Source organism: Prinia subflava, chromosome 9 (genome assembly GCF_021018805.1).
Source record: "Prinia subflava isolate CZ2003 ecotype Zambia chromosome 9, Cam_Psub_1.2, whole genome shotgun sequence".
Taxonomy (NCBI): domain Eukaryota; kingdom Metazoa; phylum Chordata; class Aves; order Passeriformes; family Cisticolidae; genus Prinia; species Prinia subflava.
Genome location: NC_086255.1, coordinates 15,233,257 through 15,245,437, shown reverse-complemented (window position 1 = coordinate 15,245,437; position 12,181 = coordinate 15,233,257). Strand labels below are relative to the sequence as shown.

Below are 12,181 nucleotides of genomic sequence, written 5' to 3'. Positions count from 1 at the left end.
AAACTATTCTATGATTTCATAACTAAATTTTTAAGTATATGGATAAATATGATTTACTGGGAAAGAGAACTGCTCTGAAAAAAACCACCTTTCAATAATCTGATTATCAATGTCTTTAAAGAATTGCAACAGATAGAGGGCATCCAGTGAACACAATACATTTAAAAGTTTTTGGCAAGGATTCATATGAAAGAATAAACCAAAAGAACCAGGCACAGAGCTGGGGAGAACATCCTTTTACAAACTGAAACTAGAAGTTAGTTCTGGAGTCCTCTGGGGATCAGTGTTGGTACCAATTCTTTAATCACTGGAAAAGACATTCATTAATGCACTCTTCTCCAAACATGCAGGTGACACTAAACTCTTTTAGGTAGCCCAAAGTCACAATGGCACTAAGGAATCCAAGGAGGACTCTTAGAACAGACTAATGGGCAAATCAGTACATAAGGTGTAAAAAGAATAACTTAAGCTATGCCTACACAATGCTGCATTCAACCAAAATCTTAGAGGCACTCCTGACAGTTTTCCGTATTCATCTGTTTACTGAGCAGTGAAAGCCAGAGCAGACAAAGCACTGGGTCTCAGCAGGAAGGACACTGATGACAGGACAATGCACATCATTTTGTAACTGTGTGTAAATTCCAGCACTCTAGAGATGCAGGTAGACTGTGTGGGGTTCTGTGCATCTCAAGGAGGACACAAGTAAGAGAAAATACAAGAAAAACAAAGTTATTTAAAAGACAAAGCAGCTGTCTTGTGAGGAAAAGACTGAAGAGACTGCAAATCTTCAATACGAAGAGAAGTTGGAGGAGAGTAAACATGATGGTTTACAAAAATAAAGACAATGGACAAGGAAAATGCAGAACTTGCTTGTCAAATTCAAAGCCAACAGAACTGGGAGGCACCAAGTGAAACAAATATGAGATCCTCTCAAACAGATGTAAGTTTCATTGTTGATGTTTTAGGGTGTGCCTATCTGTTTTTAAACAAGTCAGTGAATTCCTGGAACCTGTGCCACAAAGCTGTGAACACAGACAGTACCAATGGGTTTGGACAAAGTCGCTTAGTCCATAACTCAACAATTAAGGAAACTAACATCCCTAACATGATTATTTCAGATGAAAAGAAACAAAACAGACTTGAGCAAGCTGCCATTTCACCTCCCTCAGAAAGGTGCTCGGATTAAGGAATAGTGAAGAAAAGAGTTTCAGCAAACTATCATGACAAAGTTGATTGGTTGAACATTTTACCATTTCACTAGTTATTCCTTTTTTTTATAAAAGCTTTATGAGGGTACAAAGCACAAGCACAGGAATTCTGGAGCAAGGTACAGGTCAGGTACAACCGAGCAGGAACATCTAAAGCCAAGGAGGTTTACTTACAGTCCTACTTCACAGAATCATAGACTAGCTGGTGTGAGTTGGGAGTGACCCAGAAGGATCATCAGTGCAGCTCTTAAGTGAGTGGCCCACACAGGGACTGAACCCATGACCTTGATGTTATCAACACCCTGCTCCAAACAACTTACATGCAAATAAAAGTCTACGCTCATAAAAAACCAAATGACACAGATGCCTTGAAAAGGCTCATATCACAGACAGTTTGCATAAGATTAACAATGAGTTAAACACAATTCATTTAAGGAGTACCTTGTTTTGATCTAGGAGTTGGATTCCACTCAGGTACGTTTTTCACTATTGCTTCGACAGCCTGGCCAGCCGCAATACGAGTGTCCCAATTCGTACTTCTTAAATACACTAACACCTTCAAGGAGAGATTAATAGTAAATAAATACTTGCTTAAAAAGTACTTCCAAAAAATCCATCAGCTGTTATGCTCTATTAAAACACAATTACTTTAATGCTATGGATTAATACAACATTCAAAACAAAAAAGCAAAGGACAAGAAAACAAACCAAGAAATGCCAGCAGCCTTCTCTATATTGCTCACTGTTTAGCATAACACTTGCCAGAGCCAGACTTCAAGACTTTATAAGATATATTTAGTCCAATCAGTTAAACTGAAGCTTGATTTCCTCCAGGTACTGAACCAGGCTTGAGACATGGTTTTTTTTTGGTTGGTTGGTTTGTTGCTGGCTTTTCTTCTACAAGGAAGCATTCCAAATTGATTAACAGACCTTAAAACCTTGAAGTCATTTAACCCAAGAAGAGATAGAACATGGGTCACTTGAAGCAATATATGCTCTTCTAAACTAATTTATCACTATGTCATACATCTGGAAAAACTATTTCTTTCTCTGAAAGCAGTTTGATATTCGTGATTCCTTGGCCACTCTGTTGATAGCATCAACTGTGGTGAGAGCACCTGTTCAATAAGAACAGAACTGAGGTCACTGAGCCATCTCCACCTGTCAGATGTGGAGTATTTTTGGTGGTTTTACTAGACTTGGTCAGATTGAAGTCTCAAACTAATGGAAAACTCTTCCCAATTTCCAACCCTTTTAAAAACATGCAGCCTCTGACACTTTTGTGCTTTATCACAAAAGCAGTAATCTTTAAAGGCAAGAGTAGAAATCTTTAGAAGGCAATAGAGCTTCTCTTTATAGAAGAAAATCTGAACTTACAGCAAATGCTGAATATCAATATTGAAAGCTAAGTGAAACTTATGTAATCACTTCAGAAGCTGACAGAATAGCATCTTTAACAGAGGCAGCCCCTAATTTTCTTCATTCTCTTACTTTTGAAAAACACAAGACCACAATGCATTTTATTCTTCCCACAGAAGCATACCCCATTGAACTAGATTTATTCTCACCATTAAAGTATTAAGGAAAAAATTATGCTTACTTTAGACAAGAGATTATTCAGTTCATGAGGATGCAGTTTCACTACCTCCCCGAGTTGCTGTGCAGCTGCTTTTCTTGTTACTGGTGTTGTACCGGTGTCCAGTAAAATAAAGAGACGATCAAGCCTAGGTGACAAAGACCAAAAAGTTATGCTATTCATAGTTCAGCTGCCCATTTCTATTAATATTCCCCCACAGTTTTTAGTTTATATAACTCAAAGAGATGTCTGCCTGAAGACTGTCAGTTGGCAGCATGAATAATGTACTATTTTTCTAATAGTAAGCATAGCTGTTCTAAAAGCACTTTTAATTTGTAACAAAAAAATTGTAATTGTAAGAGATGCTATTTTAAAAAATCTACAGCTACAAGAAGAAAATAATTGTTCCTGTCTCTGTTCCATGATAGAACATTTTCAACCTTGAAAAGTAAATATGTTGTAAGTGATCATCAAATTCTATTTGCTAGAAAAAGCAGAGGGCTCAGCTGCTCCTATTGTGCATTATCACTTCTACTGACAACACAGCCTGTTATCTGTAACACCAAACTCTGCTTCTCCAGGATGACAAATTTTTACTTTTCACACCTTTTCCCCCTAATTACCTGGAATACATAAAAACAAACCTCTTTTTGTATTTACAGTTTGGAAATCATCTGATGCTTCCGCTCTTCCCACAAAATACCAACAGATCTGTTTCCACAGTAACCCTGCATTTAGTGAAAGACTCCAATCATCTGTTTGTAGAACAACTAATTTCTTTCTTGTTTAGTTGCTGAATGAGCAATAAAGTCTGTCTCTATGTGTATCTTCACATAACTATCTAGATACTCAAATCTATGACTGAAGTTACAAGTGCTCATTATTCCCTCCACTACCAGGGGGTTGATCAGAGTTTTCAAACGAGTGCAAATTTGTGTGTTAGTTACTGGGCAGTATGAGGTTATTACTGAATATGAATCTAGAACCTGTTCACACAGTGCAATCAACATTGTTCCTTCCAGCCTTATCATAAAATCACTCCTCCAAGAACTGCAACAATACAAAACTGGACCTTACAGCCAGCAGTGAAGCTCACCTAGACCAGTGTGGCAGAACAAAGATACAGGTACCCTGAACAACCTGTATCCATAAACACACGTCCTTGGTTTAAGAACACAGAGGAAAGGACAAATGCCTTGTCCCTGTTACTCCGTTGCTACTGATCATATTTGACATAAACTGCCTTTGACATTAGTTCCAATAATTTAAGAAGAAAAAAACAACACCAAAACATCTTTCCAACATCACTGGATTTTGTATTTTCTTTGGCATGCCTAAACTGCACTTAAACCTGAGTATACCTTAATATGCCACAACACAATCGGAACTGCAGTGCAGGGTCAAGGCAATACCAAAACCCAAATACTCTCATAACTGGAGGTATTAGCTTAAGTTTTCATTAGATTTAAAAACTTCTGGCTCAAAGTATTTAAAATAATTTTAACTTTTTAGACACAATTCCGCTGTCTGCCACCCTAGAAATAATTCTCTTCCTACTACTAAGATAGGTGAGCTTATTTCAATTTCAATTAAACCCCAGATGTATCTAATCCAGCAGTTTTGTGTGATTAGACAGTCAAGGAGAAAAATGCTTTACAGACCCAACATTTCTGAATCCCTGATAGTGGACAAGTCATGAGAAACATACAAAGTACCTCATCAGTTGCCAGTATTTTTTCTTCAGTACTTTTGACAGTAATAACCCAACCCGATTTGCAGCAGTCACTATTATTCAACAGAAAACACAGTGGCTTTCAGGAGAATCACTGCTCCAACTTGCTTGTTCTCACCCCTTTCATTCTTCAACTCTCTGTGAAGCTTCTGTGTTCCACAGTCAAGTTTACTATCTAGTACCACACACTCCTCTAACTATCAAATTATCTTTCTTCATCTCAAAGTCAAGCACGATGTGTAACTTTGACCACTTCCTCAGCCAGAATTCTTCATGTGTCAAAACAAGAGGAAACCACTGTCAGCCTACCCTCAAAAACTCAACTTGAATTCCAGACTTAGTTACAACACTACATCTTCACTCCTAAATCCCACAACTTTCTAAAGCTGTGTTACCTACAAAACACAGTTTGTTTTGTTTGGATTTTTTTAACCTACAGTGTGCTTGGTTAGGAATTTGTTATTTTAAATTGTAATCTGCTTAACTTACACACAAATACAAACAAACAAAAAAAAATCTTTCACTTGTCTGACATCACTACAGGAAGGTTTCAGCTTTCAACTCCAGCAAAATACATGGAAACAGGCTTAGCAAATATAGCCAACAACATCTGACTAACAGAAGTCCTGGTCACACTAATCATTCTCTTTTCCTCCCGCAGGAGGATGTAAAATTCCCAGACTGATAATATTCTGGAGCTATTAAGATTTTCAAATTAAGTGTTGGTGTTGCTGCAGCAGAGTGTGGCAGAGCCTGAATTCTGCATGAGTTGGAAGGGCAGCACTGAAAAAGTTGTCTATGATCAGCAGTCCTAGCTGGTTTGTTTTTTAAATTAAAGCTTTCAGTCTGAGTTTCATTAAGAATGAAAAAAAACACCTACACTAAAAATTTCCAACAAATTAGTTTTGAATACCTGCAGTTTAAAAAGAAGTTTCCTAAGTTCTGATAAGGTTTTCATTTTCAGAATAAACTAGCAATCTCTAAACAAGTTATTAAAGCCAAAGACAACTAAGTTTTCTAGTGGCATGTGGTTCTCTGGTTCTCATGCCAGACAGTGCTGTAGGCAGGGCACTACGTGCCTCACATCATTCCCAGAAGTGTGAAGAAATGTGGCAGGGTGAGATGCGCTACAGTGCAGATACAATTTTTATTTATTTTGTGAAACACTTCAACTCTGCCAAAAAATTTGTTCTAAGACTATAGAAGACACAAGCAAACAACAGAAACACAAGGAATACTTCAGGGGAAAAATACTAAAACCAGAAAGATTTAAAAATTATTATGAAAAATAATTATTATGAAAATTTAAATACCAATGCATGCTAAAAATTAAACATATCTCTAAAATTACTTCTTCTGCTCTTAACTGCTGCAATCAGAACTTAAAAATACAAAGTTCTTCACTTTTAACTCATAAACAATGGTTTAGATCCTTCTGTTGTCTTCCAATTCCATGTCAATGACATGTCATCAACAGGACAGCAACCATACACAACTCTGATATGAACTCATGCTGTATGAGCTCAGCACAAAGCACTACCTTGCTCAAAGAGGCAAATAATTTCCTCCTCTCACTTTAGAAATTTGAGATTTTTCTAGTCCCTGTTGAAGTATATCAGAAAGACATGACTGAGAGCAACAATTCAAAGTTCTTATGATCAGCACTCCACTCAACACTTTTTTCTTCTAAGAAACACTTTTTACACTGACACAAGGCCCATCAGAAATGTTTCTGACACAGACATCAATGCAGGTGGTTAAGAACAGGCATCCAATAGCATTTGAGATGCTCCACCTACAGAGGAGCCACCACAACTAAGTGGTGGCACTCTCCAGGTCCGACAGGGATTCCATCTTCTGGTCACCAGTTCTACACATTCAGCATTAAACCAAGTCAGACACGACCCTCACCCAGGCACAGGAGGCAAATGCTTCAACAAATGACCTGTTCTGTTCTTTATGCTCATCTGCAGTTCTTTGCTGCTGCCCCCAAACAGAGGGCTGATCCCCATTTGAAGGGACAGTTGTCATACTATTTAAAGTGAACCTTATGGCACTCCTGTGGAAATGGGATGACCTGGATTTGAAAGCCCTTCAGCTCCAGAGCTGTATAATTAATGTCAAGATACAGGTGTAAGCAACAGTCTCTTCAAAATGTTTGCAAAAGAACACACGTGCAACTGCAATGTATGAAGATCCCAAGGGTCCCAGGGTAAGTGTTCCCACCGGGCTGGGTCCCCACAGAACTTCAGATGATGAAACTTCCAATTTGCTGCTTTCAATGAGTGGAGGCTTAAAAGGAACAGTGAACAGATCATTGCTGCCCATGAAAAGATCTGTTTGTACTTTACATCTCTGTGCCCCAGCATGTTAAACTGTCCTGAGAGCAACCTCTAATAGTAAAGGTCATCTGGTATGAACACCTTGTAACTACCTTAGCATATCCCCCAGCCCATTAAAATTGTGTGACTGTACAAAAAATCCTTAGTGGCACAGTCCCTGGAACAGTAATGTCAAGCTCTGCCTAGAGCTCTTCGAAAAGCTGCTAGCTAGCACTCATCAGAAGGCAACGGAATCCTCTTAGGAGTTGATATTTTCAACATCCAGAAAACTTCCTCCCAGGCATTATTTCTTAATACAGAAATAGCCCAGACACCTTGAAAACGTCCCTAAATTAAACTTTACACTTGACAAGGGTGAAATTCAACCTAAGTTCTAGTGGAGCCTGAGCTTTTCTTGTTGACCTGACAGTCCTCTGCTGTCGCTTCATCATTTGGTCAAATCCCAGCTTGGTCAGCTCTAAACATTCAGTCACATGAACAGTTAAGTAATCAAATAAGCAACTTTCAAATACACTATCAGACAGTAGGAGAAAAAAGCTCCACTCAACAAGATTCAGAACAAAACCCAGAAGTGTGATGATACACAAAGAAAGGATTGTGATTTTACTTCTCCTAAGTGTGTAAACAGTTACAAAGGTGGGACTGCGGATAATGAAGAAATCTTATTTCCTACACAGCAGCCAAAGGAACATCTGGAATGAAACAACAGCTCCATGACTACACCAGGTCACAGTATTAAACTGCATATGGAAGCCAACCAAATGCTAAAATTAGTATAATTAATTCCATATGGATTGTATATTTCATGTGTGATCTACAACTTCATGCTGTACAAGTTTTACAAGTAAACTATTACATATGTATCTACAACTAACAATGCACCTCAAAATGTGACCAATTACATTCCAAAACCTGTGAGAAAGAATTGCAAGTTGAAGCAGCTGTCAGGACAGACTAATACAACACGCCTATTGTAAGTGACAAAGTGAGCACCTCGGTGACTAATCAAATTCCATCTGCTGGAGCAGGTTGGCATAAGATCTTATCAGCACACAATCCTGACTTTCAGTTTTCACTTCAGTCCATTAGAAAAGTCTGTCTGAGAAACTGAGAGCTCTATCTCTTTTGGGCACATGCTAGTTCTGCTTCCTCCCAGCCCATGACTATCAGCCCTCCCACAAAGAGCAGCACAGAAGGCAGACCACTGTTCTGGTCTCCAAGTTAATCTCCACCACCAAGGGAAGAGTTACATTATTCTTCCCCTCTTTTGAGGCTGAACTCCCATAAGCACACTGGTTATAGAACATCTATTCTAATGCTTTGGGCAAAGGCCTTGAAGCAGTAGTGAACACATACTTGCTCAGGTTAACTCCTGATTTTTATGCAAGAGCAGCCATGAAGTAATAGCTTCTTCCACAGAAGCTAAATTCTTTATAGAGAAATTCTGTGATAACATAAAAACCCCTAAAAGATATACAGTGCACATACGATTTTTGATGCAGTATTCAATTTGAAATGGTACATCAGTAATGATGCCAGCCAGTGCAGCCACTTGTTCTTGGGAAGTCACAGCCCTACAATTCAAAAGCTGAGAGCAATACATGAGCAATACTCCTTAGTTCACAGGAGCTTTAGTCTCACAGCCTTTTGACATTGTTTATTTCAAAATAAAAACTAGGTTCCTAATCTACATATTACCAGTCATACACAAATTCAAGTAAACAAAACCACTGAAAACTCTAGAAAACATATTAACATAGCTACAAAATGGATTAATCTTAGATCAAATCAAGAATGGGTTGCAAGAGCAGCAAATTATGCTCTCTATATTTCTGTAAGGAACTGTCTTGAAAATGCCCTGAGGAGGTTGTCTTTAAGATATTTCAGGGAGAACTTGAAGGATATACCAGCTCAAATGAAATTGTATACTCTTAATGCACTTTACCATTTTCCTAGTTTTTTTACATTTTTCATATTGCAAAGGCAGTCAAAAAACAGGAGAAAGGCATTAACACCTTGGTGTTAGAATAGCACAAAGTGCCTTTGAACACATTACAGAAATTGGAAAGAAGTTTTATTAGATACTGTAGTACTATCATTTTATTACTTCCTATAACTCTACCATCCTGAGTAATCTATGAGTTGTCATCCACTTGAAAGTATTACTTTTCCTTCTGAAGTATCTCAAAAGATCACTAGTGAGCCACTGCAATTGCTCACTTGGATCATGCACTTTGTAGGAATGAAGCTGAAGCAAAACTTTTCACTTCCTTTTTTCTTTCTCAGTTCCACTGTCAAAACCATTGGTATTTTTTTATTAGCTATGCAAACATGATACTACTTCATCTATACTGCTAAGACTGGTGACAGAAGCTGAGGCCAAACCAAATTAGTTTGCACAGAAGATAAACTTTCTTTGGAAAACAACCACCTGATAATTTACTGGTTTGAGAATGTAAAACTACTCCAACCCTCACTTCCAAAAGAAGTTATTTTTAAATAAATTGTTCCAATATAGAACTACTCCTAATAAAATTATTGTTAATATTAATGCTTGGTATGGACTCCACAAGGACTGTGGGCTTTGGACAAAGACTGAGTCAGCTTCTTCCTCACTCTCCAAACTTGTATATGTAAGGATATTCAACAATGAAATATTATGATAGTCCATCAAAAAAATTAACTATAACTACCTAGAGGAAAAGTGAAATTAGAACAGAAGCTGAACCAACTAAACCTTTACAAAAATAGTTATGTGGTTATATACACAAGTGCACAAACAATTATTTGTAATATGTCTGAAAGGAAAGGACTTTTAAAGTTCAATGTTCTGAAGTAGAAGGTGAAGAAAGGTATCTTCATTTACAAAAGCAGCACTGACACTGTATCGGTGTTCCTATGGTTCAGAAGCAGAAAGGAAACTCCATTTATCAGGAGCTGCTGTCTAAACTTCAAATGGACACAGACAGGCTTTGCTCTATTAAAAACAAGCACAATGCCAAATTTACACATTATCACTTCTTACAATAATGAAACATTAGTGTTCACCAGGAATAGTCAAGATTTTACAGCTCTCCAAAATGTACATTCTTTTACCTAAGTTACCTGTGAAACTGAAACAATCCTGCACACTACAAGTATAATCTCAAGCAACATATAACACTATTATTAACACACCAACTTTTAATGCTTCACACTGAATCTTAGAAATGAGCCATATCTAATTTTCCTTTCAGTTCCAAAAAGGTGTTAACTAAATTTCTGTACTGCTGCTTTCCACTGAAGCAACCTTGGTAACTGAAATGGGAACCAGCCCTTAGAGCAGACACAGCCTCAGCACACCGCTGAAAAGCTCTGTCTTGACATTCCAGTTAGCCCCATATCACATGTACATTAGCAAAGTTGGTTAAGCAGACTGACCAGACCTAATGTAATTAGACGACTCCTCTACTTTACATGACGACTTATTTTAATGTACGAAGTAATCTTGTTACAGCAATCCCTGCTACTTCCATGTTCTTCTGCACAGATTTGGGGGATGAGAAAAAGCCACAACAAACATCACAAGTTGATAAAAAAATACGAATGGAATAAAACAGAGGAATACTTTGTAGAAACTACCAAACTCAAAATAAACCACCTGCTACTAGAATTCTTAAAAGGTACATTACTGCCACTAATTTTGATGAAGAATGGATTTCTATTATAAATGTGCACACCTTTACTTTGCTGCATAGAATTGTAAACTTATGCACACACAGCTACTAAAACAGAATTTAGTTTTGTGGTAGCACTTCGGAAGTAGAGATACTACCAACACGTGACTTGGAGCTAATCTATCACAAGCTTAATTTGGATTTATGGTTTCCTTTCAATTATCCTGTTAGGAAGCTTAACCTGTCCATTTCACATACACACACACAAAAAAAAAGGAAAAAAAAAAAGGCAGCAGGATTTTAAGCTCAGCATTTTTTATAGAACAGCTGTGTTAAGACACATCTCCGTATCTGTGAATGCTTTAGACGCTGGCACACCCCAGAGCACATGTGTGCAAGCAGATACTGCCCAACATTTTGAGGCAGAGCCAGAAAACACTGATCACTTTTCTCCATGAAAGCCTGTTTTATTTTGGTTACTTTACAACTAAGGGCTCTGAAACGCAAAAAAGGTTTCTCGCCAGTTTTTGGGACTCAATACTACGATTTCCTATCCCCTAGCAGTTTAGCCACCCTAGGAAAGGCTGGCCAACAACACGAAGGTGTCGATTTCAGGAAGAATCCCGAGACGCCCCAGGCAGAGCCCCTGCGGCCCGAGGAAGGGAGGGGGCACGGGAGTCACCCCAGGCCAGGAGGCAAACCCAGGCGCCAGAGCACGCAGCCACCCCCCGACCCCGGCGGGGCGGCCGCGGAGAGGTCTCCGCAGGCTCCCGAAGCAAAAGGAGACGGAAAGCGGGCACCCCTCCTCCCCCCCCCGCGCCCAGGCCACACGGAAAGCCCGGCCGCCGCTGTCGGCCCTACTCTCCCCGTTCTTCCCAGCTCCCACCAACCTGGAGACGGCCATGGCCGCCCGGAGCCGGGCCTGGCTGCCGGCGGGCGGCGGGACGGGGGGGCCGGGGTGCTGCCCGGGCGGAGGGCGCTGGGCCTCGCTCGGGCCTGGGGCGCCGCACCCGGCCTCGGCCCCACCGGCGATCCGCGGGCAGCGGCTGAGCGCGGCAGAGGCCGGCGGCGGTCGGAGTATCGCTCCCCCGGGCGGGGCGGCGGTGGCGTGGGCGGCAGCGGCGAAGGACCCTCGGAGCGCGGGTTAAAACCTCGATTCCCCCATCACCGGGGCGAAGCCCAATGCCTGGTTTTATATGAGCAGCCATCTTGTATTTATTCCCTTCCTCCATGAGAGCCGCTTCCTGATTGGCAAGAGGGCCCAGCCGCAGCCAATGGCGAGAGCGCTTCTAAGAGCAAGGAGGGCGGGAGCGCGCAGCGCCCGCACTGAGCAGGATCGGCCATGGAGCCCGCCGGGCCGGCTGGGGGGGCACCGGCCTCTGCCGGGGCGTTCCATCTGCGGGGCAGTGGGGGGGGGCGAACTCAAAGGAGAGAGCCCAAATCCCGCACTCCGAGGGGAGAAGAGGAACGCGAGAACGCGGAGTAAACGCTTTCCCTTCCATGTCCACTGGGTGGTGGCCCTTCTGTCCCGCCATCACCGCGGCAGAGGACGGTCCATATTCTCCGAACCAGCGCCGCACCCCCCTCTTGCCGAGATCCGCCGCCCATCGGCCATGCCCGGTCCTGCGGCGCGAAGCCGCTGCCCGTGGGACTACAACTCCCGGCAT

At 40.8% G+C, this 12,181-nt stretch overlaps 1 protein-coding gene across 1 annotated transcript in view; it reads right to left on the bottom strand.

The window, feature by feature from the left end:
• The window catches only part of BTAF1 (B-TFIID TATA-box binding protein associated factor 1), a 42,179-nt gene extending 30,502 nt beyond the window's left edge, over window positions 1–11,677 (bottom strand). Inside the window, exons 1-3 of the mRNA XM_063405579.1 lie at window positions 11,405–11,677; window positions 2,809–2,932; window positions 1,650–1,764 (exon numbers count right to left, since the gene is read on the bottom strand). Coding sequence (XP_063261649.1) covers window positions 1,650–1,764; window positions 2,809–2,932; window positions 11,405–11,418 — 253 coding nt within the window. The 5' untranslated portion in view covers window positions 11,419–11,677. The remainder of the gene's footprint in view (window positions 1–1,649; window positions 1,765–2,808; window positions 2,933–11,404) is intronic.
• Between the last annotated feature and the right edge of the window lie 504 nt (window positions 11,678–12,181).